At 40.4% G+C, this 26,934-nt stretch overlaps 1 protein-coding gene across 10 annotated transcripts in view; it reads right to left on the bottom strand.

Annotated features, from left to right (window-relative positions):
* The window catches only part of prr12a (proline rich 12a), a 246,672-nt gene that overhangs the window by 171,486 nt on the left and 48,252 nt on the right, over positions 1-26,934 (bottom strand). For 9 of the 10 annotated variants that reach the window (XM_055176538.2, XM_055176535.2, XM_055176536.2 and 6 more), the window contains 5 exons: positions 17,560-21,926; positions 16,423-16,611; positions 15,640-16,309; positions 14,974-15,464; positions 14,732-14,848 (listed from right to left, as the gene is read on the bottom strand). In XM_055176538.2, coding sequence (XP_055032513.2) covers positions 14,732-14,848; positions 14,974-15,464; positions 15,640-16,309; positions 16,423-16,611; positions 17,560-21,926 — 5,834 coding nt within the window. Of the gene's footprint in view, positions 1-14,731; positions 14,849-14,973; positions 15,465-15,639; positions 16,310-16,422; positions 16,612-17,559; positions 21,927-23,484; positions 23,636-26,934 lie in introns of those variants that run through there. The other variant, XM_055176533.2, reaches the window with a different exon arrangement.

Raw genomic sequence — 26,934 nt, 5'->3', positions numbered from 1 at the left:
GCTTTAAGTGTAAAATACCAAACTTGTCTTTTAAGAAGCTTCCTAAGGGACAATTTAGGGAACACACTTAGGAACATAAACAACTTTGGTAAGATATATCTCTTTGAGTCTACTTAGCGCGCTAAGAGTGAGCGTTATCAGGGAACCGGGTCCCGATTTGTTTGCCTTTTTTAGAGGTGTAACAAAACCAACTTCGCTTTAAGAATACCCACATGCTTTTTAAGGATTTGAATACACAAGAATCGTACATTTTGTATTTAGTGTTTGTTTTAATCTTTTATTTTACCTTTATACAATATAAAGTTAAATTGTATTTTTGTTTTGTTAGCAGAAGTACCAAACTTGGTCAACACTGAATGTGATTTTTTACTTCAATTACAGTGGGGCAAAAAAGTATTTAGTCAACCACCAATTGTGCAAGTTCTCCCACTTAAAAAGATGAGAGAGGCCTGTAATTTTCATCATAGGTACACTTCAACTATGAGAGACAAATGAGGAAAAAAATCCAGAAAATCACATTGTCTGATTTTTTAAGAATTTATTTGCAATTTATGGTGGAAAATAAGTATTTGGTCAATAACAAAAAAGCAAGATTTCTTTCTCTCACAGACCTGTAACTTCTTCTTTAAGAGGATCCTCTGTCCTCCACTTGTTACCTGTATTAATGGCACCTGTTTGAACTTGTTAGCAGTATAAAAGACACCTGTCCACAACCTAAAACAGTCAGAATGCAAACTCAACTATGGCCAAGACCAAAGAGCTGTCAAAGGACACCAGAAACAAAATTGTAGACCTGCACCAGGCTGGGAAGACTGAATCTGCAATAGGTAAGCAGCTTGGTGTGAAGAAATCAACTGTGAGAGCAATTATTAGAAAATGAAAGACACAAGAACACTGATAATGTCCCTCGATCTGGGGCTCCACGCAAGATCTCATCCCGTAGGGTAAAAATTATCACCAGAATGGTGAGCAAAAATCCCAGAACCACATGGGGGAACCTAGTGAATGACCTGCAGAGAGCTGGGACCAAAGTAACAAAGGCTACCATCAGTAACACACTATGCAGCCAGGGACTCAATTCCTGCAGTGCCAGATGTGTCCACCTGCTTAAGCCAGTACATGTCCGGACCCGTCTGAAGTTTGCTAAAGAGCATTTGGATGATCCAGAAGAAGAGTGGGAGAATGTCATATGGTCAGATGAAACCAAAACATAACTTTTAGGTAGAAACTCAACTTCTTGTGTTTGGAGGAGAAAGATGCTGAGTTGCATTCAAAGAACACCATACCTACTGTGAAGCATGGGGGTGGAAACCTCATGCTTTGGGTCTGTTTTTTTGCAAAGGGACCAGGACAACTGATCCGAGTTAAGGAAAGAATGAATGGGGCCATGTATCGTGAGATTTTGACTCAAAACCTCCTTTCGTCAGCAAGGGCATTGAAGATGAAACGTGGCTGGATCTTTCAGTATGGCAGTGATCCCAAACATACCGCCCGGGCAAAGAAGGAGTGGTTTCGTAAGAATAATTTCAAGGTCCTGGAGTGGCCTAGCCAGTCTCCAGATCTCAACCCCATAGAAAATCTTTGGAGGGAGTTGAAATTCCGTGTTGCCCAGCGACAGCCCCAAAACATCACTGCTCTAGAGGAGATCTGCATGGAGGAATGGGCCAAACTACCAGCAACAATATGTAAAAACCTTGTGGAGACTTACAGAAAACGTTTGATCTCTGTCATTGCCAACAAAGGGTATATAACAAAGTATTGACATAAACTTTTGTTATTGACCAAATACTTATTTTTCACCATGATTTGCAAGTGAATTCTTAAAAAATCAGACAATGTGATTTTCTGGATTTTTTTTCTCATTTTGTCTCTCATAGTTGACGTGTACCTTTGACAAAAATTACAGGCCTCTCTCATCTTTTTAAGTGTGAGAACTTGAACAATTGGTAGCTGACTAAATACTTTTTTGCCCCACTGTAAAACTTAACCGTTTAAATAGTGTGTAAAACAAATGTGTATTTAATCGGATGTTTGACTTCTCTATTTAACAGATATTACTGCCTCTTGAAGAACAGCCAACCGACCATTCTCCAAACAGAGAAAAATACATAAGGACATCAATTGCTTTTGTTAAAGAATTTCATACCTTAGAGTCATACATTTTGTGTTCATTGTTTTGTCTTAATATTTTATTTAACCTTAATACAATATAAAGTTTATACTTTTTTTGAGGAACAGTGTACCACACTACACAAGCAAAATCACAAGTTTTAAATGTACACTGCTGGTTTTTATAAAAGACCACCAGACCACCCGATGCTTTGGACTTTTTCCAAAACCTGTCTACGATATATCTGGGCCATATACATCTGTTTACTCCCTATTATGTAGTATTATTATTAAAATCTGAACTAAAATTTAAATCATTTGAACTAATGTTGTTAAATATGGAAATAACTGATCGTAACCACAAACAGCTCTCTTTTGCCTTAGCTACAATCTATAGACCTCTGGGCCACCATGCAGATTTCCTGTATGAGCTTGTAGTCACTGTAGATAAAGCTCTTATCGTTGGTGATTTTAATATTCATGTGGATAACCCAAAAGATGCATTAGGACGTGCGTTTATGAATGTTCTAAATTCTCTCAATATTAGACAAAACGTGACAGGGCCAACGCATACTCGTAAGCACTCAATATTAATGACATCAAAATATCACCTCAGAGTGATGCAGTTTCTGACCATTACCTTGTGTCATACACTGTACTTCTAGATAGGATCACTCAATCCACAACATGCTACAGATTAGCCAGAACAATAATTTTCACCACTAAAGATAGCTTTATTAGCACTCTTCCAGACCTGTCCCAAATTAAACATGTAGCAGATAACTGTGACAATCTAGATTTTCTAATAGAAAACCTAAACAATGTCTGTTCTTACACATTGGATGCCGTTGCTCCCATTCGAAAAAAGAGAATCAAAGAAAAACCGCAAGCTCCATGATATGACCATCACACCGCAGCCCTCAAAAAGGCAACTAGGAAAATGGAAAGAAATTATAGAAGCACAAAGTTAGAGGTATGGTGTGCAGCATGGAAAGAGAGTGTTAAACACTACAGACAGGCTATTAAAACCGCCAGATCTACCTATCTTAGCAAGCTTATAAATGAGAATCATAATAACCCTCGCTTCCTCTTCAGCACCGTTGCAAAACTGACTAGAAATAAAGAACAAACAGAAACCAATAGTAAACTTCAACACAATAGTAACGACTTCATGAACTTCTTTTCTAACAAAATTACGGCTATAAGGGAAAACATCGTAGCTACCCAGGCAGCCACCACTCTACCCGTTAGTTCACTTAACACTAGACTACCATACGAACATCTTGATTCATTTAAACCTACTACAATAGATGAGCTCTCTAGACTAGTTACATCATCCAAATCATCGTCCTGTATATTAGACCCCGTTCCCACAAAACTACTTAAAGAGGTATTCCCTGTAGTGTCAACCCCGGTTCTAAATATCTTTAACTCATCGCTAGAAATAGGATACATTCCAACATCTTTGAAACTAGCAGTTATTAAACGGCTGATTAAAAAACCACAGCTTGATCAGGGAGAGCTTAATAACTTTAGACCAATCTCAAATCTCCCTTTTCTTTCGAAAATATTAGAAAAGATAGTGGCAAGCCAGTTACGCACATTCTTGACAAATAATAGTACATATGAAAAGTTCCAATCAGGATTCAGGCCCCACCATAGCACAGAGACAGCGTTGCTTAGAGTTACAAATGACCTCCTATTAACATCCGATCGTGGTGAAATCTCAATTCTTATATTACTAGACCTTAGTACAGCCTTTGACACAATAGATCACACAATCTTACTCAATAGACTAGAAAACTAGGTTGGTATCAGTGGTCAGGCGCTAGCCTGGTTTAGGTCGTATCTAACCAATCGTTATCACTTTGTTTATGTAAACGAGGAAGAGTCATATCACTCCCTGGTTAAATACGGTGTACCGCAGGGTTCGGTTTTAGGTCTTATCCTGTTCTCGTTATATATGTTACCCCTAGGAGACATTATCAGGAAACATAACATACGTTTTCACTGCTATGTGGATGATACCCAGCTTTACATCTCCTCACATCCCAGCAAAACACACACGTTTTCTAAGCTAACAGACTGCATTAGCGATGTTAGTGACTGGATGGCACATAACTTTCTTAAGCTCAACTCCAATAAGACAGATACTTATTATTGAACCGAATCCCTACAAACATAATACGTCAGATTACAAGTTGCACATAGATGGCTGCACTGTGGTGCCATCTTCCACGGTTAGGAACTTAGGTGTGATGTTCGACAACAACTTATCCTTTGATAGTCATATCACCAACGTCTGCCGCACAGCATTCTTCCATCTTAGAAATATCTCGAAAATACGCCATATACTGTCTACATCTGACGCAGAGAAGCTTATCCATGCTTTTATGACCTCTAGAATAGACTACTGTAACTCGCTACTCAGGGGATGCCATGCAAATCAAGTAAACAAGCTTCAGCTAGTTCAAAACGCTTCTGCAAGGGTACTTACTCGATCTAAAAAGTATGACCACATAAGCCCAATTCTGGCATCTTTACACTGGCTACCAGTTAAATATCGCATACAATTTAAAATATCACTAATCACCTACAAAGCTTTAAATGGCCTAGCACCCTCATATCTTAGAGAATTTCTATCAGAATACAATCCATCACGCACACTACGGTCGCAAAATTCTGGTCTCTTGATTATCCCTAGACTATCAAAAGTGTCTTAAAGTGGAAGATCCTTTTCCTACTTAGCCCCTAAGCTCTGGAATTATTTACCAACCGATGTCCGAGAATCAGACACAGTCGATCATTTTAAATCTAGACTTTTCTCTTCAACAAAGCATTCGCATAATTTGTCTAGTAAAGGTACTTAACTCGCCATAGTTATTTGTACGGAACAAAGCACTCGCGGTCATAACACAGACCAACTAAATAAATTAAAACCTAATCTTATCGTATGGTCGGGTTGCGATTTTGGAACTTTCGTGTGTCTTGTGAATAGGATGCCATACAGACCCGTTTGCCACTGAACCTGCATTAACAATGACAGTGTGGCTCCCCACCTTAGTCAAACGGGTTAGCACGTGTGGTCGGGTTGGGATTTTGGCGTTTTGTGTGTCTTGTGAATAGTATGCCATACAAACCCGTTTGCCACTGAACCTGCATTAACGACGAAGGTGGGGCCTCCAGCCTTAGGCAAACGGGTTGGCACGTATGGTTGGGTTGTGATTTTTGCGCTTCCTTTGTCTTGCGAGTAGTATGCCATACAGACCCGTTTGCCAATGAACCTGCATTAACGACGACTAGGGGTGTCCATGTTTAACCGATTAACCGTTAAAAATTGTTTAACCGAGTGAAACATTTTGCTCGGTTAAGTGGCATCAATGGCGTGCATTGAATTTAGTTGTAATACATTTTTGCACCACCAGAGACCGCCAAAGCGCTCCCAGACATTTGTAATGTCCACAAGTAGTAGCAGTTTTCTAATATGAAGCGGGCAAAAAAAAAGCACAGCGTGGGAGCACTTTAAAATCGAGAATGACAGGGCAAAATGCAAATATTGCAATGCAGTGCTTATATACTTCATGTACAACCTAGGGTTGCTGCGGTGACAGAATTTTCCCACCGGTTAATGCATGCAGACGTGCGCATTTTACTTTCACTTTTGAATTACGCAATTGTTTAAATGCAGCGACTTGCGTAAGCTGCATTAAATCGCGTATGAATTTGCGTGATTATGAATAAACAGCTGGTTTAATTAAGTGCTTGAGTCAATGTGCGCAGGTAATTCTCGCAGAACTCGCCAGTTCCAAGCAGTGCAACCGGCTACTCCTCCATAAAGCGCTGCTTGAAGGATGGGTTTATTATTTTTCTTGATAAAAAATACAACAAAACTATCTCGCTTATATTAAACATCATATATGTGCATTATAACAAAAACGAGTAAGCACGCGGCTTCTGCTATCGTCTGGTCATTCAGCTCGCCTCGCAAACTCTGACAGAAATAAATGAAATCTGACACCTGCTGCTTTGTGACGTGACGCGCGTTCAGCTCCGCTGGGAATTCATGTAGCAGACACATTCAGTTATAAGTGTTTGCTCTCTCTAACGAAGCTAAATGATTTAATTACAAGAAAATATCAAAACGACCGTGAAAGACGGTGTCGGGGGGGGGCAAGTGATCTAACCGGTGAGAGGCTGAAGCACCGGCAATCACCGTTTCACTGACTATCGCGGCAAACCCAGCCAACACCTGGGCATCATAGAGAGGCGGCCGCGGAGCCTGCGAGTACCTTCGCCCAGCCTACCATCCCCGCGAACGCAAAAGTCAGTGACATACTTAAGCTGCTCTGTCCTTACCACTGCGTTTTATTTCTATAAATTAATTTTGTTTTAAATGTGGTCCAACCAGTTATTAAAGGTGTTATAAAATTAATAACTACCCCTTTCTCGTGTGTCTGTATCTCTGGGTTGCCTTGCGCATAATATGGTTGACCGAGTATTAACCGCTAAGGGTGTCGGTTAACGGTTAATTAAAAACTTGAAAACGTGCAGCCCTAACGACGACATGGGGGCTTTCGGCCTTAGTCAAACGGGTTGGCACGTATGGTCGGGTTGCGATTTTGGTGCTTTCGTGTGTCTTGTGAATAGTATGCCATACAGGCCCGTTTGCCACTGAACCTGCATTATCGACGACAGTGGGGCTCCAACCTTAGTCAAACGGGTTGGCACGTATGGTCGGGTTGCGATTTGGCGCTTTCATGTTTCTTGTGAATAGTATTCCATACAGACCCGTTTGCCACTGAACCTGCATTAACAACGACAGTGGGGCCTCCAGCCTTAGTCAAACGGGTTGACACGTATGGTCAGGTTGCGATGTTGACGTTTTCTCGTGGTCTTGTAAATAGTATGCAATATAGACCCGTTTGCCACTGAACCTGCATTAACGACGACAGTGGGGTTAGTCTTACGGGTCGACAGGTTTCTTTTTCTCTTAAAGACCGGAAGGTGACCCTCAGCTACCATATATACCTTCGCAGTGGGCCCCCAATTTGCAAAATCCTTAACTGTGGATAATATAATTATGCCGCAATAGTTAGTATGTCTGAAACTAAGCTGATTAAACCACATCACTGTGTGACACTTGCATTACATGTGAACGGCCCCTACGCTAATATGATTTTGTTTTTCTCTCCCTGTCTCGTCCTCGACCCAGAGGACAATGGGACAAACAGACCCAGTTCCAGTAGATGTGAAAGTCGGCACACCTCTGATCTACTGGTCGTCCTTCAACGTGATGCCCAGCTGATGCCTGACCAACGAACACCGGCAGAACCCGCTTAATCTCCTTATCCGTTTATATGTATGTATATACATATATATCTCCCAAGGGTTTTTAAGGACTTTTTTTATTTCCTTATTTTTTCTCCTAAGGGTTTTTTTACCCCGGGGAGGCAGCCTTCTTGGGCTTAACTTAGCTTCCTCTTCTAGACGTTACATAAGTGATACGCTCGCTTATAATGTCGAATCATAGCCGCAGCAAATTTGTCTGCATATGTTATCGTGTATTATGTTGTGCTATCTGTCGTTTTTCTGTGCTTTTACTGCTTCTATTAATGTAAAGCTGCTTTGAAACAATTAAGTATTGTGAAAAGCGCTATATTAATAAAATTGAATTGAATTATTAATAGTATTATGTTTTTGTATGCATGTGCACTTTAAATGAGAGACCTAATTATATTATGTACAGTGACAATAAAGACATTCTAATTTTTGGTTTTACAATTCTCTCAAGACAATTCTTGATTATCGCATTTAGCGAGTTAAACCAACACGAAAGTAAAAATGATAGCAATGACTCTATAGATAAGATCTATAGAACATTTTGTCCAAAAACATTGTTGTCCAAATATTTACTGTTTAACACAATACTTACTCTATCAAAATTTAAATAAGTACATGCACGGCTCCCAAAACAAACAAGATGTGTTTTTGGTGTTTGTTGTAAGATCAAACTTGGTGTATTTCAAATGGGTTAGTTAAGTAATGGCGCTTTTCCATCTCATAGTACCCCATGGTTTGGTTTGGGTCAGGTCAGGTCACCTCACTTTGGCTTGATTAGCGTTTCCATCGAATTTATTATCACTTCAGATTGGGAGGGATTTTAGGCTTGTTATATTTGCACTGCATACTGCTGTGACATCATACAAGTGAGAGTGTTATTTCTCAGTCCGCCACAAAATAAAAATTGACCACCACAAATGTTTCCTGTAACAAAGGCTGCTTCCCAAATGAGAGAGAGAGAGAGGAGAATCCAAATGCTGGAGGTTTTATTAAAGTATCCCAAAAAGGCAGGCAAACAAATCCAAAAGTGTAATCCAAATAACAGGCAGGGGTCAGAATCCAAAACATTAAACATGAAACAAGATAACGGCATGAATGCTTAGTGATGCAGTGTTACAACTAACAATACTTAGCTTACTTTTTTCAAGCAATCTACATCTTTCAAGAAGTCTTTGATTTTTATGCAAGACAACGCTCCATCACAATCATCACAAGTACTCCACTGCGTGGCTGGCCAGTAAAGGCTTTAAAGATGAAAAACTAATCACATGGCCCCCTTCTTCACCTGACTTAAACCCTATTGAGAACTTTTGATCCCTTCTTAAGGAGGAGATTTACAGTGAAGGTAAACAGTACACCTCTCTGAACAGTGTCTGGGAGGCTGTGGCTGCACAAAATGTTGATTCTGACCAGATCAAGAAACTGACTGAGTGAAATACTCTTTCTGTTCAGTTTTGTACCTACTGTGTCTAGAATTTTGGTTTTGACCAAGAATCTTTTAACACTACTACTTGCCAAGACATTGCTAGGTGGTTTCCAAATTATAGTGGGTGGTAGTTGGGTGGTAACTTTTTAGTCCTAAATCACCAAAGCTTTTATGACATTCCGGTACCTATATAAAACTCAGGTCCTTTCTTTAATATAAATCTATTAGATTTAATATGGCAGACACACAAAAAATAGGGATGTCCCAATTACATTTTTTGTGCTCCAAATCCAATTAGTCAAGTGTATGCTCGACAACTAAAAGCTCTGCAGTGCAATAAGAACACGGTTTTAGCATGAATCAAATGCTGATCTCTTTAGTTTTATGTAATTATTTATAATTAAACAAATATAGTTTCTCTTATTTTTATATGTAGCTTATATTATTAATTAACTTTTCAGCTTACCACAGCATTATAGTAAAAACTGGTTAAGTTTACTAAACATAAACAACAGTAAGTAAGTAAGTAAAATGTATTTATATAGCACATTTAAAACACAGCTTACGCTGACCAAAGTGCTGTACATAGTGCAACAAATTAATAAAATGATTAAATAGTACTCCGAAATTTAAGACAAAATCAAGAAGAAAAACAAAACAATATACTACAGACAAACAGGACAGGACAGTTAAGACAGAGTAAAGGCCACTTTAAATAGGTGTGTATTTAGCCTGGCTTTGAAAATAGTTACCGAAGATGCATTTCTAATTTCAGGTGGTAATTGGTTCCACAGCTGGGGGCCAGCAATAGAAAAGGCTCCATCACCTTTTTGCTTAAGCCGGGACCGTGGGACATGGAGAAGACCTTGACTTGAAGATCTGAGTGAGCTGAGAGCTTCATAAGAATGGATACAATCAGCCAAGTAACTAGGGGCCAAGGCGTGAAGAGATTTAAAAACCATCAACAGTACTTTAAATTGTATCCTAAACTGGACTGGTAGCCAATGCAAGGAGACCAGGACAGGTGTAATGTGTTCATGTTTTTTTGTGTTTGTGAGTAGTCTAGCCGCTGCATTTTGGACCATCTGAAGCCGTGCTACTAGTGTTAAAGGTGTAAGGAATCTCCGAAAGGAGAGAGAAAGAGAACCCAGGCGCAGGCGTAGATGAACTCAAAAAACTTTTAATAACAGACTTCCAAACAAAAGACCCACGAGGGGGTTAACTAGACAATGACTAAAACTTACAAAGATAATGACTAACAGGACTTGACTAAACAAAAACAGGAACAAGACTAGGATATGAACAATAGAACAATAAACTTGACAAAATACTCTGACTATTGTCACACAGGTAAGTACAGGTATTAACAAAACGGATCTGCACAAGACAACAAACACAAGGGCATTAAATAGGGGAGCAAATCAAAAGGGGAACAGGTGACATGAATCAAACAATAATGGGATAATTAATGAGGAAACAAGGGGGCGGGGTCAAGAGACGAGACAGAAACCACATGGCTTAAATAATCAAGGCCAGTGCTTTCACACAAAACATGGGCCTGTCATGATTCTGCCTCATGACTAATACTAAAACAAGGACAAGAGGGCAGAATCATGACAGAGGGGAGACCAAAGTAGAGAGAGTTGCAATAATCTAAGCGGGATGTTATGAAAGCATGGATGTTTTTTTCCAGATCATTGTACGACAAAACAGGCTTGAGTTTGGAAATGATTCTCAATTGATAAAAACTATTCTTAACAACAGATGAAATTTGTTTGTGCATGTTCAGATTGTAATCTAAAATGACACCCAAGCTGCTTGCATGAGATTTAACATAAGGAGCAAGAGGACCAAGGTTGCCAGTGAAAGAATTTTTTGATTTTGAAGGGCCAAAAACAATTACTTCAGTTTTGTTGTCATTTAACTGTAAAAAATTATTAGTCATCCAGTTTTTTTATTTCTTTCAGGCAGTCCAAAAGAGGCTGCAAGGAGCTGCTGGTTTTAAGTGGGATGTACAGTTGGGTGTCATCAGCAAAAAGATGGAATGAAATATTAAATTTTCTGATAATGTTACCCAGGGGAAGTATGTAAAAGCAGAGAAGTATTGGACCAAAATAGATCCCCTGTGGGCACCATATGACACACGGGCAGAGGATGAGGAATACTGGCATATAGATATTGAACAGGACCTTTGTTGGAGGTAGGAACGGAAAAGGTTGAGTGCTATACACTTTATGCCAGCACAATGTTCGAGACGCTCTAATAATATAGCATGATCTACGGTGTCAAATGCAGCGCTAAGATCCAACAGGACCAGGATGGCGTAGTCACCTGAGTCAAGAGTGAGCAACAGGTCGTTTGTCACCTTTAACAGGGCTGTCTCAGTGCTGTGACGTGCTTTGAATCCAGATTGAAATGGCTCTAGAATCTTTATTGAGTTGAGATAGGGAAGCAACTGTGTTAAAACCACCTTTTCTAAAAAAAAAATTATAGAAATGGCAATTTTGAAACTGGCCGATAATTATCAAGCCATTTTCCATCCAGGTTATATTTCTTTAGCATAGGCTGGACAACCGCATGCTTGAAACATATAGGAACTGTGCCAGTGGTAAGACAGGAGTTAAAAATAAATTGAATAGAGGGACCAATAGCGTCAAAAGCATCCTTTATAATCTGTGCAGGGATAGGATCATGTGGAGCTGTTGCTGGTTTCATTTGGTTTACAATGTCCCAGAAGTCATAGTTAACCCTTTCCATGCCATTGTTATCTCATCTATTAAAGGTCACATTCTTCCTGATCCTATTTCTTAAACCCTAGTTAGTGTGTAATGTTGCTATAATAGCATAAATAATACCTGTAAAATGATAAAGCTCAAAGTTCTTGCTTTAATGACGTCAGTTAAACAATTTTTTGAATAATCTCCAAGAGAAAGAGAAAACGCTTCCCTGTAAATGAATCCATATTTCCACTATTATCCACTGGGTGGTACTCTAACCCAATTTATAAAACACTGAAGCATCCATGGATTAAAAAAACCTGAAAAAATGTGTATGTTTTGATCATCGTTCTTAATCTGATTCTCTAACAAAAGTCCTTTACAAAAATGCAGTGATCAAAATTAACAAATTTTGGTATTTTTGAAGAAACCTACACATATTTGAGAGGTGATAAAAGAGAACAAATGAAGATAGGATGAAAGATTTTTATTGAAAGCAAAGGGGGTGTTTTTTGATTTGAAAAAGTGTACTTTTATAAATTTAAAGTAGAACATTTTCTGGAATGCATTAAACTTTTGTTAAAATTATAAAAAATGCTGGCAACTTTTTTAAAACGCTGGCGGTAAAAGAGTTAAATCAGTTCTACATACTGCAGTATTAAAGTTAAACATAAAAAAACTAGAATAGCAAGTCTTTTATCAATGAAGTTTAGAAGTTTTTGTTTAATTTCCCCTTAATGAACGATCTCAAAACTAAACACTCTCTTCAGCAAGTACACTTTAGTTATCTGTACAGTATTCTGAAGCGGCCTTTTACTTTTTGAAGCTTTGATTGTGTTTACTGTGCACAATATAACACGTGTTTTGTGTGTAAAAAACAAAGTGTTTTTCACAAAATTTACTCTATACCACTGTTTTCACTGTCCTAAAAAATGGCCAGATATCTTCCTTGTTCTATAAAGTCCCTCCTTCAGAAATACGGAACGAGTTCTGATTGTGTAGCTTGTTTAGTGTGTTGTGATTAGACAGCAGCTAAGCTTAGCCAGAGCCGTTTGGGCTTTGCTGGCTGGCGACTGACATATTCCTGTGGGCGAAGTTAGTGAAAAAATCTTATAGTGAAGTCATTTATCTGAGAAGTAGAGGGCTGTAGTTCAAACTGGCCGTTCCCTGTAGTCCTTGAAAAGCAAATTCTGTTAAAGAAAATACATTGCTTGGCATTGAACTTAGAGCTTTATAATTTTGCAGGTATTATTTATGCTCTAACAAAAACCTTACACACCAGAAAAATGGAATTATGAAAGAACAGCTGCTTTAACAAGCTTTGAAATTAAGTAAAATCAGCATCTGTATCATGGTAGTGGACAGCCAGTTTCTTTTATCAACAGTGACATCTGAATTAGGTTAACTCTGGTATAGCGGATTCTTAAACGTGATTTTAAGAACACAGAAGACTGGCTTTATTTTGCCCTGACAGAGTAAATGTGTTGTATTCCATTGGATGTTTTAGTTTTGAGGTGTCTTATCAATTTCAAGCCGCTTTGGTACTATTAGGGTTGTGTCGATGGACGATAGTATCGTGTATCGACAATCTTCAGACATATCGCCAATGGCAGGCTCTCATGGCGATAGTTGGCGAATGGTTATTATATCATCATAGTTTTACATTAACATCCACATTGCATGCTGTTCCTTGCATGAGGGTTTGTGGGCTTCACTTTACGCAGAGACCTTGTAAAGAGAGAATTCCTTCTTGCAGGTACCTGCACTTAATGCGCGTGTCTAGGACTCCTTCTAGCACTAAAACTAGCGCGTCATGAACAGGTGCGCTTCTCTCTGTCTCACGTGCACGTGCTCTCGCATCTGTCCAAAGTCTAAACATAAACTAAAGTAGTAATCCTTATGTATTTGTTCAGTTTAATGCCTTTCATGCAAGCTGAGGCAAACTTTACTTTTTGTTTAAAATATGACCCGCTGCATATTGGCGCCTCTCTCACTCGCGCATACGTGCAGAGAGCTGCGCTCTGTCCGAAGTCAGATCACTAGGTAGTAATTCTGCTTATGATATGCAGTTCAATGAGATGTAGCAACACGTCCCTCGTGTTTAAAATATGATTGTGTTTAAAATATGATCGCGTTCCGCTGGACCAATGTGTTTAAAAAGGCAGCTCTGAGAGCACCACTGCTTGACACGTGTAGTCTGCAACAGCACCTAACAAATGCATTGAATTGTTTGTATGTGCGCGCACGTGTGTGTGTGTGTGTGTGTGTGCGCGCGCGCACAGATGCATGTTTTTACTGTTATTAAGTAATCATGGTTAGGGTTTTAATGACACGCTTGCATTATCAGTTTTAAGAAGGTTGCGGTCATGACGGTGTTGCTCTTGTTCTTTTTTGTCCACCAATCAAGTGACTTGTTATAGTGAGTAAAAAATTAACAAATAAAAAAAGAGTAAAGTACTGCCCAGCCCCCCGATACTATCGTGTATCGCCGATCTCACAGGCTGACAATAGGACGATCTCAAAATGGGGCATATCGCCCAACACTAGGTACTATACTGCCTCGTAAGATGCTCACATTGCAGACATTGAAAGTGTCTGTTGCGATGCTTCAGCCACAACATGGGCACTCTGTTAATGACACTGCGAGACAGCCGAAGTTAGTTAAGGATTGGACCAATACACACAGCTGATCCCAATCTGTTTAAAAATGCCTTGTTCAGCACCGATACAGATCTTTGCGACTGACTCTGGGGTCTCATTTATAAAACTGTGCGTAGAATCCTTACAAAAAGCTTATAAATAACAGATCATCTGCAAGGATGCGTACATGAATCATCCTCAAGTCCCACCCTGCAAGCCCATTCTCCCAATAAGTTTGTTTTTTAATAGATACTGTACAGGGAACTGGCATTCGCACATTTCCAGTCCTGCTTTGTGCATACCCCCGCTTTATGAATCAGACCCCTGGACATCCCTAATAAAAACATTAGAAAATGTAACTGCTTAACACTCCTCAGTAAACCTCACAATTTGAGGTATTATTAAAAAATGTGGGACAAGTTATTTACCAAAGTTTCTTATTTTGTTTATTATTGTATAAGATTGTGTACTGCAATTGATGTTCTGGGTAACGACTCACATTACTTGTGGCACAAAACTGTCTCTGACCATCTTTAATCTCAGGGGCAAACTTCTGCAGCAGAGCTTTCTGTACGCGCCAGATGGGAGGAGGTTCTCGTCCTGTCTGGAGGGCCAACTGTGGAGGGATAGCATTTGACAAAAAAATACTTATATACAAATGTCCCATTAATTATCCATCAATACACTTTAGCTGACAAGTCTAGAATGAAAGTAAAAAAAAAAAGATTGCTTAATATGTACCTTCAGACTCCCGATGTCCTCGATGCGCACCACAAATTCATCTCGCTCTCTGAAAATCCCCTCTCCTCCACTCTCACATTCATCCTCATCAGTCTCTCCAACAATGGCGGCACCTTTCTGTTTCTGGGCCAAGTGCAAAGGTAGAATCTGAAGTACAGGGGGATCTTCAGGGGAGGCAGGTTCTGTAATGGTCCCCTGTACTGTAGGTGGACTAGGCGAAGCCATGGTAGAAGATGGAGGGGGGTCTACAGAAAGAGGATGTGGAGGAGAAACGACAGGCACAAAGGAAGCCACAGGATTAGATGGAGTTGAAAGCTGTTGTGGTGAAAACTTCTCAGGGGGTGAATTATCCACTTGTGGAGGGAGAGGAGAAGGAAGAGGGATGGCAGGAAGCGGTGAAGGTGAAGATGAAGAGGAGGAAGCAGGAGTTGATGGGGAAACTGGTGGGAGAGAAGGTGGAGCTTGGGCTTCAGGAACTTCTCCAGGCAAGTCTACAAGAAAAAGGCTACTTTTAATTTTAGGATCATATATAATTTTTTAACAACAAAACAGAAAAACGAGTGTTTGTTTTAAATGATGTCCTACTGGTAACGTCACAGTTGTGAGTTCTTTGTATGTGCAACTGCCTAATTCAACTTTTATTGAGTTTCCAAAAATTACTCTTACCTCCAACTCTGGGGACATTTAGCAGCTGTATATCTGGGACATTGTCTTCCTTGCCTTGTTCCATTACCTTGTCTTCAATCTTATGACACTCTTCCATTTCTTTCTCCTTGTCTCTTTGTAATTTTGCAGGCTCAATAAAGTGGGTGTGTAAAGGAGGATGATCATGCAGTGGTGGTTGAGGGCTGAGTGCTGGTGGTTGCTGTGTTGTTGTCAGTGGTTCAGAAGGAGATGGAGAAGGGGGTGGTGGAAGTGAAGGAGGTTGCATTGAAGTGCCAAGCTGATGGGTGTCATATAGTGCAGAAATGGCTGAGGAAATGCTCTTTTGCAGGTCTTGATTTTTTCCAACAGAGTCCTCTTCATCAGAGGAGAATGACGGTAATGTCTCAAGGTTCCTTTTCAGTTCTTCATCCAAACGTTTGCATGGGCTAGGGCAGCCACCTAAAGACAGTCCTCCATCACTTTCACATTCTCCATATGCAGATACAACTGTTGATGGAGGCTGGGGATGAGGGGATAGTTGGTGAATGCCTCCACTTTTCCCAGGGGATGTGTCCTCATGCCCAGTGCTGTTTGCTGACCCTGTTGAACTTCCGGTTGTCCTTTTTCCAGACTTAAGAAAGTCTAGAAATGAGGCAACAAAGCCAGTGTTCTCTGACTCTTTATCTTCCATCTACAAAATAAAATACAAAACAACAATGATCGTATTATTATCTACATTTTTATAAAAAAACAAACAAGAATATAACTCCAGAACTTATTAGACAACAAGCTGTATTCTAATACCCCTTGAGATTTAGACTTTTTCTTGTCCTGAGGTTTTATCATGTCAGGCACTCCAGGTGTTCCAGGACTTAAACCCAAAGATGGAGCTGACCCAAGGGAACCATCTGAGAGGGTTGGATCAGTGCCTGACAAAGAGTCTGTTTGTAACAAGGCATCAGACGATGATACGGTTCCAGCAGCAAGTTTAATCTAATAAAGGGAGACAAACAGAAAATCTCCTTTTAAAATCAAACATTTGGATTACACATGAAACTCAGATTTTTGACAATTTAAATGTATATTCATAAATATTATTTAGTGATGCACCGAAATAAACATTCCAAATCCAGAAAGTTCTGGATGTACTTGGCCGAAAACCTGAACCCAAAATGACTAACATTTTTATATGTTTTTGTACAATTTATTAACATTACAATTTTTAGTTGTATTAATCTGAGTTGGACTACATACCAATAAAATAAATCAAACATTTTTGAAAGTAACACTCCAATATTGATTGAAAATATAACAAAACTAAACCTTTATTTAGCAACAGAATCATATGCATCACCTATTTATCTAAATATTCGAATATTCGAAGGTTCTAGAAAACATTAGTAATGCAGCAACTCAGCAGCCTTGTTAATACTATATCTAATTAAAATACATAAACATATTAATGAAAACACAGGCACAGCATTAAAGTAAGCCTCTGTTCTGCTTAGGTCAACGTGCCTAAAATGGGATTCACTGACATCATCACCTGACAAATAACAGTCCAGCTTAAGTTACTGAAAACTTAATGCACTTCGTTATCAATTACTGACAGACCCAACAATATTAACAACTATATTTGATAGACTGTTGCGTTTTTAGAGGAAGACTAGAACTTGAATTAAAAAAACATGCGAGTCAATGCGCATGATCTCTGATGCTAAATACGTATTAAAACATGATCAGGGGCAGTGGTGCATCACACAGAACATGTGCATTATGTTAAGTATTTGCACACAGATATCACAATCGAGCTTTGCTGTGTAGCACTGTAATAATGTCCACAATGAGACTAAAATCCCAGAAGCAGAGTGCCATTTGGTTTATATTTTCAAAAATTAGTTAGGCCGAAATTTCGATGCATCCCTACTATCATTAGTTTACCTTGATGGGTTTATTTGGGTCCTGTTGTGGATGGTGTTGTGATTGGTGATGAATTTGATGCTCCATGTGCTGTTGATAAAGATTATTTGGATCTTTATTTGCCACTTCTATGGCCATCATAGATTCATCCCGTCGCCCTCTGCCTTTTCCTCTTCCTCTTCCCCTACCTCTTTCAGCAACATGACCTGTCCCATATTCTCCCACCATACCCCTAGAGTGGTGAGGCTCAGGTAATGGCCTTATCCTTGGACGTCCCCGTGGTCTGGGAGGTCCTTCTCGTTTGGGCTTTGTTGGTTTCCTGCCTCTTTTTTTAGGTCCATCATGGGGCAACAATTGAGGAGGAGCAAGGGATGGGAATCCAAAGTCTAGATCACCCATTAAAGGGCTTAAGGTTCCAACTCCACTTGATTTGCGACAACTAGACACAAGGTCTGGTATCAAATCAGGAAGCCTGCTTCGGCTGTTAAGGCGAATATCAGCTGGAATGTCAGCTTTATCCTCATCGTCCTCAAACTCATATTCCTGTGCATAATTCTTCTTAGGCAAGGAATTTGGATCAGGTCTCTCCTTCAGCAGATGGAAAGAACTAGACTTCAGGAGCTTTTTTGGGCGAGAGGAACAAAAGATTGGAGAAGTCAGACCCCCTGATCCAGAACTAGACCCTCCATTGCCACCTATTTTGGCACTAGATGTTTCCCCAACACTTCCAGTTGTCCCCATTCCAAGACTGGATGGTTGAGACTGAATCAGTCCAAGCTGCTCTGTGTTAATTGTTGATGGGAGATCATGGGTTTTCAAAGAATTAAGATCTAAATTTATGGTTCCATTGTCAGATTCTGAAAGATCATGGCAATACTGTCTAAATGCCTGATCACTGTGATGGCCAAGCATATCATAGCTTGGACCTGTGTTGTCTCCTTCTACTGCAGGGGTTGTTTTAATTCCATCCATTCCTTGTTGTAACGCTTTGACAGAAGCAACCCCATCCTGTCCTTGGACAGTTGCCCCTGAGGAGGTGGATTTGTAATCTTCTCCACAGAACATATCCCCCATTTCAGGAAAAAATGAACGTTCCTCATCTGGCATAAGAGTATCAGGAAAGCAGATAGATGGTAAAGAAACAAACCTCTGGCTTTGTTGGGATTGATTCTGGTTTTGATTTGATTTCACTGCTGGATTCCTTGTGTCAAAGTGATGCTCTCCATGATGCTGATCAAGCTGAGATTGAGGAATCTGAGAAACATGGGAGGTTTGGGACTGCTCTTGTTGTTGAGAAGCTGAAGAGGGCTGTGGATGAGTATGATGATGGCTCTGTGTATCATGATCGGAAACATGGCAGTGTTGATGGTGAGAGTTAGGATGTTGAGGACCTGACTGTGGTGGTGGTTGCTGCTGCTGCTGATGGTGTTTAAGGTGGTGGCTATGTGTGGTTGTCGATAAATTAATTTCTGGCTCATGACAATATGAGTGTAACTCTGAGGCATGGTTCTGTGTGGGAAGATGAGATGAAAGTCTTGGTTGCTCCTGAGATTGGTGCATCTCTACAGTTTCTGCTGTTGCTGCTACAGAATGTCCCCTGGTTCTTTCACCCCCTATTCTTTCATCCACCACTCTTCCCTTCAGGCTAGAGGTTTGTGAGACGGAATGATCCAGTATGTCTAGTGAAGACACTGTGCTTGATTTAGGCTGGCTCTGCTCTTGTTGCTGGGAACCATGACCATAGTGACCAGATGCATCTAAAGCCTGGGACTGAAGTTGAAGTTGGGATGCTTGGGGCTGAGAATGGGTTTCTGCTGACACAGATACCCCAGTTGCTTCCATCAGAGTTTGTTGGTTTACAGAATGCTGCTGCTGAGGCTCTATTTTGCTGTGGGTGTGAGACAGCACAGACTGCAACAAATGAGAAGGTTGGCAAGTTTGGTCAGTAGGGGAATCCACGAGTGACTGTGAGTGACAGTGACGTTGCTGCTGCTGTTGTTGTTGTTGCTGTGAATGTGACTGATGATGAGGAGTTTGTTGTTGATGTTGGTGTTGCTGCAGGTCAGGTGTCTTTCGGATGTAAGCCATATCACTTGAATCTTGAGGCTTTTTCTGAAGGTCCATGTGTGAGTGGGAGTGTAAGTGTTGATGCGTTGGTGTATGTGGAGTGTGTTGATTGTGGGAGGTGGTGTGTTGAGGATTGGAATGATGGGAATATGGGTAATGTACCACTGATCCCAGGGAATCATGATGAGGATGGGAATTAGTTTGATCTGAATTCCCTCTTCCTCCACTACTAGTTCTGTTACTCTTCTGTTGTGGAGGTTGTTGTTGCTGTTGTTGTTTCTTTAGGGACATCTCCAAATGACTGTCCAGTCCCACTACACTTTCTGTCCCAGAGACAGCAGTGTTAGATGTGGCACTGTGTGTTCTAATAACACTCTGAAGGTGATACCTCTCATCTGAGCTTTTGTTAATTTCATAAGAAAGCTCCTTACTGCCATTCTGAACTGATAGCTGCTGGTTGGGCTGTGAGGAATGATGGCTTTGAGGAGGATGATGGTGAGATGCTTGAGGAGCAGGACTCTGGGCTTGAAGTAAGTGTTGGATAAGGAAATCCTCATCAACATCATTCTCCTGTTGGGGTCGATTCCCTGCTACACCAAGTATGCTGTTTTCCGACTTTGTTTTGTTAGTTGCAGAAGGTTGGTAGGGTTGTAATTGAGGACCTCTTGTGTCTGGATAACCTTCTGAAGAAGGTAGAAATGAAGGAGAAAGGACAGTAGATAGATATTTGTTGGATCCTTTTCCAACAGGTGACTGAGCAAGTCGTGAATGTACAGGAGAATGCATACCAGGGTGTATGATTCCAGAATTGCCAGATGGTGATGGGCTAGAATTAGGGATGTGATAAGATCCCCTACCTCCTACACTGCTACTACCTCCAGTTACTGTACGGCTTCCACTACCACTTCCACCAGTTGCTCCACCACTTGTTCCTGATTGAAGAATGGCAGGGGAGTGTCCTGATCCACCATAGGTCATTGATGGGCTGCCAGCCCCCCCCAAGGATGCTGGCAAAGATCCATAACTTGAATCGTTCCCATATACTGATTCTGTTGAAAATGACTGCCTTCCTAAACTCCCATACCCTTTTGTAACTCCAGAGGTCCTTGCTGAAGGCATATCTTGTGTTTGTGGTGAACTGAATCCACCATATGATTGAGAAGGATGTGATGGATGAGGCTGACTTGGAGAGAAAGACTGAGGTTGTGGCAGAGGAGGTGTTTGACCTGTAAGACCACTGGATGACCTGACTGGAGCCACCGGAGACACATAGCCTGAAAGGCATGACTTGGGAAGGCTTTGTTGTGTGGAATTAGAGGAGCTTTGAGAAGGTTTGGAATGTGTTTGGGGAGGTGCAGCATGAGTTAGAGGCTGTTGCCGAGTGGATGGTAAGGCAGTAGTGGAGGTTGGAATTGAGTTAGACTGATGTGCACTATCAGATGCAGAAGAGATGGATGATGTGGAAGAAGTAGACAAGGCAGAGGGGGGTGTGTGAGGGGTTCTTGTAGATGATGCAGATCCAGAGGAGGAGTAACCACTGCTGGAGCTACTCTTTGTCCCCTTTCCTGTCCCACCAGAGGATGATGAAGACCCATAAGAAGGATGGGTAACGGGTCTATACTGTTCAGTCCTGGGAGAGGGTTTATGGTCTGAGGAAGGACTATGTTGACCTAAAGGACTGCAAGAAAGGCCAGCATGGCGAGTGTGAGCAGCTTGCTGATATCCTGACACACCACAGCTGAGGTAGTGTTGTAGGGGGTGCGGTGTGGATGAAGAGGTTTGTGCTGGTGAGGGCCGTTGGTAGTGTTTAATTACACTGTCTTGTCTTGGTACTGTCCGTTCTTGGGATGTTGGCTGAGGTGGAGCAGAGGTGGAAGAGAAAACAGAGGCCCCATACAAATGAGTGGACTGGTCTTGAAGCTGAGAGGACAACAAGTTGAATTGACGAGACTGTAGATGACGAGCAGAAGCTGAGGCTGCAGAAGAGGCTTGAGCAGATGTGACACCACCAGTTGGATCATGACTTCCCCGGTAGGCTACAGCTGCACCCTGTGATGACAGCAGACGATCAAAGCCTAAGCTTGACTGAGAAGGTGTCTTGATGTGGAGCAATGGATCATGGGGTGACAGAAGACTATTGGAGGTGGGGCTGAAGGTGGATGTGTCCTGTAAGGATAATGTGGGGGTTACACTAGGAAAGGACCGCCCCGAGAATGAACCCGGGTGTTGATAGGCAGACAAAGCAGAAGAGGATGGGAAGGATCCAGAACCTGGAAGTGCACCCGAGATAAAGAGCTCCGCAGGGGCAGGCGTATGCATGGCTAAAATGGAGAAAAAACAGACAAGAAACAGACAAAAGCTAAGAAAATTCATTAAAATTAAAGAGTAAGAAAGACAAAACTGCTTCCAACAAATGTAAAGACAGCTCAGATATTACAAGAGCCAATGCATTTTTTCTAGTGTGCGACTAGGACTGGGTGATAAAACATCATCAAATTGAATTGCAATTAAGTTTCTGCTGATAACTCTGGACATGTTTATTTTATATGAAGACATCTAACAGTCTCTTAAACAGCAATACACACGACAACAATTAGTCTCTATGAAGTTGTGTGTGCGTACTATTCTGATGACAAAATTTCGTCAAGCACTATTTGCAGACAAGGGGCGGGAATTGTTTGGACCCTTATAAATCGATTCAGAATCAATTCTTAGGGTCCAGGTTCGATTCAGAATCGATTCTCAACATATTAGCATATTTGTGATGTCATTACGTCACATTTTTCACAGCTTGCACTTTTGCTTCAAGTCTCTGAACAGTCAAACACTATGCTTTAACACAACTAAGTGCTAAATAAAGTCATTCTTAAACACAGCATTCCAAATTATTATGCGCATGCTATTTTTGTTTATTTTTCAATTCAGAAAGTTCAAAAATGTATTTTACCTTCAACACTTATATGACAGTGTGGATGTTATTCTATTTAAAGGTGCAGTGTGTAATTTTTAGAAGGATCTCATGAAAGAAATGCAAAATAATACAGAAAACTATATTAGCAGTGGTGTATAAAGACCTTTCATAATGAACCGTTATGTATTTATTACCTTAGAATAAGATGTTTTTATCTACATACAGCAAGGGTCCCTTTACATGGAAGTCTCCATTTTGTGCCACCATGTTTCTAAAGAAGCCCTTAACGGACAAACTTTTTTACCAAGTTGTCTCCGACGATGACATGATTGTCCGGTGGTGGCTATCGTAGTAGCTTCTTAATGCATTTCAAAAGCGAAGGTTGGGCAGTGGACTAAGCCGTTGGTTGCAATTCGCAACCTCACCACTAGATGCCACTAAAATTTACACACTGCACCCTTAAATGAAATAAATATGTCAAAAGATACTTTAAATTTATTGCAGAGGATTTTCTTTTTCCGGGTGGATCATCAAGACTATTGGTCTTCCTAGTTGTCAATCAGGAGTGTTGCGCAATTGCATTTTTTTAAAAGTGGAGAAGGCGATTCTTTTCTAAAATTCTAGAAAATCCTCCGCTATACCCTTAATACTTGAAAAATATGCAAAATATGCTGTTCCAAATTATTATGCAGAATGCACTTTAACCAAATTAATAATTATATAATGGATTAAAATAATCCAAAAACATATTCTTTATAACTGCTTTAAAAAGTCTTTTGCATACCAACGTTGATGGAATTTTGTTACATAGTTACATAATTTAATTACTGCAACATAAGAAATTTCTCCATGCATCATTGGTTATTATTAAAAATGTGTTAAAATCAATCTGTGATGTTAGCAGCGATGCAACAGTCATTGGTCCGATTGACCAATTTAAATATTCAAGATTTCAATGCTTTACTCACGTGTTGTTTGATCAGTTTGTTTGCGTGCACTCCTAATGCGTAAGCCCGATCCGCATCTCAAGGTTTTAGACAGCTTGCTAGTACAAGCAAATGATATAGTAAGGGAGTTTGTGTTTTCTTGCACTTGACCGGACATTTAAAACAAAATTATCTAAAAATTCCCTGATTATAGTAGTAAGTCTTTCACACATTAAACCAACACTATGTAGTTTTTTGACCTTTAAATAATGTCTCTAAAATTATTTCAGTGATAGAACAACTTTTAACTGGACAAATTGTACTGTTGCTGCAACCTGAGCAGCCTCCTAGCTGCTACAAGCACACTCTGAAAGTAGTGCTGGAGGGTAGAGCACACAGCCCCGCCCCTCCCCCTGCCTGCAGAAGAGTGTCTGATACCAGGCACTGTTGCGCTTTTCAACCACATGGGGGAGCTGTAAGTCATTTTTACATGGAAACGACATAGTGTTGCTTTAAATAAACATAAGCATGCGTGTGTAACAATATATTTGATCCGTGGACAGAGATAACATGTAATCTGGATTACGTAATCAGATTCCAAAACTCTGTAAAAAAAAGTACTTGTGATTAGATTAAACTCCGGTAATATACGGTAAGTCCTGCTGGAAAGACTGAACACACACACGTACACATATACACACTAAGGGCCCTATCTTGCACCCAGCGCAATTGACTTTGTCAATGACGCATGTATCATTTCGTATTTTGCACTGGCGCACAGCGGGTTTTTCCCTCCACAGACGCACGTCGGCAAACTAGGGAATGAACTTGCGCTCCCTGGGCGGTTCAGCGCAAACCATCTCTTATGCTATTTTGCAGTTTCAAAAAACAATTGCGCTACGTACCAAAAAAAAACTAGTCTAAAGTCAGTGGCCCGTTGCTCGTGGTTCATTATGCTATTTTAAGGGCGCATGCTTGATCATAATGTATAGCGTGCACAACGCACATTGCTTATCTAATCTACACAGATGCAACCGTTATTTTTGCAAATCATAAATTGTTTCAATAAAAAATATAAGATAAGGGAAATCATTAAATCATAAATTGTTACAATAAAAATATTAACACATGAGATAAGGGAAATCATTGTGGTGAGCATTGTGGTGATAGTTTTTATTTATTTTGTGTGGCAGCGTTAAACAATTATCATGCAAATAACGATTAAAATATTTTCATAAGTTTGTTGTGTGGCTGTATTACGTTTATTTTATCTAAATAATAATTAAAATGTTTTCATAAGAAACCTTCATGTATGTGAACTTGATTTGTAAGTGTACTTTGGGGTTGAACCTTGCTTGCGTTTCTTGTGTCCGATTTCAAAGCCCCCAAACCCTTTCAGCGGTGAGGGTGGACGCAGCGATGTCCTCCTGTGTGCCCGATTTATGCTGGCAAGCTTGGGATCCCACCGTCTCCTGACATCATTGTAGTGCTTGGCGCAGCTGATGAGACAATTGCGGCCATTTCCTCTCACGCCTGTTTAACCGACGCTGATTTGGGCGGGTTTATCCCATCCCCATACAAAACAACTTCTCTGTCTTTGACTGCTCTTACAAGAACGTCGGTCTCCTCGGCTGTGAACCACTCCTGGCGTGTGCCTGTCAAATCCGTCATAATAATAGCAACCCGCCATGGAACTTGTGCCCTTGCGTTTAAAGGGAATGGATAGCGTTCTGATTGGTTTATTTGACGTTACGGCCAAACCACACCTATGAATAATGAACCTACTTCAGACCAACCGCTTATTGATTTGCGCCCGGCGCAAGACTTATTTCTCCCGCCGGGAAAATAGCAACAGGGCACAAGATCCGCCCACAAAGTCACTTGCGCTTTGCGCTTCGGACTTGCGTTTCAGATCGTTAAAATAGGGCCCTAAAAGTTAGTTTGATTGTTTAGTTCTCCATCCATTCTCTACTCTTGTTTCATTGTTCAGTTTATTTGAGTTGTTTTTGCATTTTGGTTCATAATAAATGTTGTTCATAAAGAAGAAGAGCAGAGAAGATTTTTTACAGATTTGTTTTTACACACACACACACACACACTCTGGTTTCCATGTTTTGTGGGGACATTCCATAGACGTAATGCATTTTATACTGTACAAACTGTATATTCTATTCCCCTAACCCCAACCATCACAGACACCCTTCTACTACTTCACATTTTCAAGATACATCATTCTGTTTGATTTTTACGCTTGTTTCCTCATGGGGACATCAAAATGTCCCCACAAGGTCACAAAAACACTGGTATTCCTATCTTTGTGATGACAATTGGTAATTGCCAGGTGTACACACACACACACACACACACACACACACACACAAATGCTTTAAAGCCAACGTTTTTACTAATCGTTTACATGCCCAAGACTGTGAAATCACTTTTTATATAGAAAATTATAATTTTGTGTTTTTTCCCAAAATTAGTGACACCATGTATAAACTTGGCAATTAAAGAGTTAAAATCATAGAATTTTTGTAAACATTTGGTAGTTTTGATCAGAGGTTGACTGACAGATTTATGCTAAAAAAATTGGGGAAAAATCATCTGATACATTTTTACAGCAGTTTAATTTAGTGGCCAATTTGGCCTCGCCGCTGCATCAGACTGAATAAAATCAGTCACTTTGTGCATTTAAAGGTAAATACATCAATGTGGTACATTTTGAGAGTAAAAATAAGTGACTAGATCTATGAGGAATTGCATGTTCTTGTAAATACATTTGTGCCCTTTTAGTAAAATCTTTGGTTGCATAATATGTATGGTAATAATAATAATAAAAGGCACATAAGCCACATACTGACGCGGCGCTGCTGCTGCTAGCCTATTCTGTATACATGTATGTTTCCTATTGATAAACTGACCTGACGCTTCCAAAATGCTTGCATGTGGCCTGAAAAATAGGCGGTGGTCCTATTCTTAGCATGCACGAGTTTTCGGCGTGGCTCGAGCCGCGCCTGAGATGTGCGTGTCATGCAGGCGGTGTGCATGGTCAAACCTGCTAACATGGGAGCCTAAATAAAAACGGACACGCCACGCAGCTGGTGTGAATCGGCCCTGAGCACTGAGCACTGAGCAGCGCGTATGCAGAGAGTGTTTGTCGCGCGTGGCCATTGTGCGTTTACACCGGCTGAGTTTGCAGCGCATTCTGTGCAGTTTAATAACAGTATACAAATCTCAAGTTCACATTATTTTACATGCTTGAGCAAAACCTCTTCAAGATGCTTTTTAACCCCCAGGGGTCCAAAAACGCGGGGACGCGTTTTGACGCGTTTTCTCCTTATCATAGCAGAATCAACTTAAAATACTCCATCATTAATAATCAAACACTTACGTGTTTGACATCATTTGAAACTCTGAAGGTTCCTCTTTAATTAGTGTACATTCACAATAACAACAGATCTTTCTGTTTTTGTCAAATAAAGAAAATAAACA

Source organism: Misgurnus anguillicaudatus, chromosome 4 (genome assembly GCF_027580225.2).
Source record: "Misgurnus anguillicaudatus chromosome 4, ASM2758022v2, whole genome shotgun sequence".
Lineage (NCBI taxonomy): Eukaryota > Metazoa > Chordata > Actinopteri > Cypriniformes > Cobitidae > Misgurnus > Misgurnus anguillicaudatus.
This window is presented reverse-complemented; position numbering and strand designations above follow the sequence as displayed.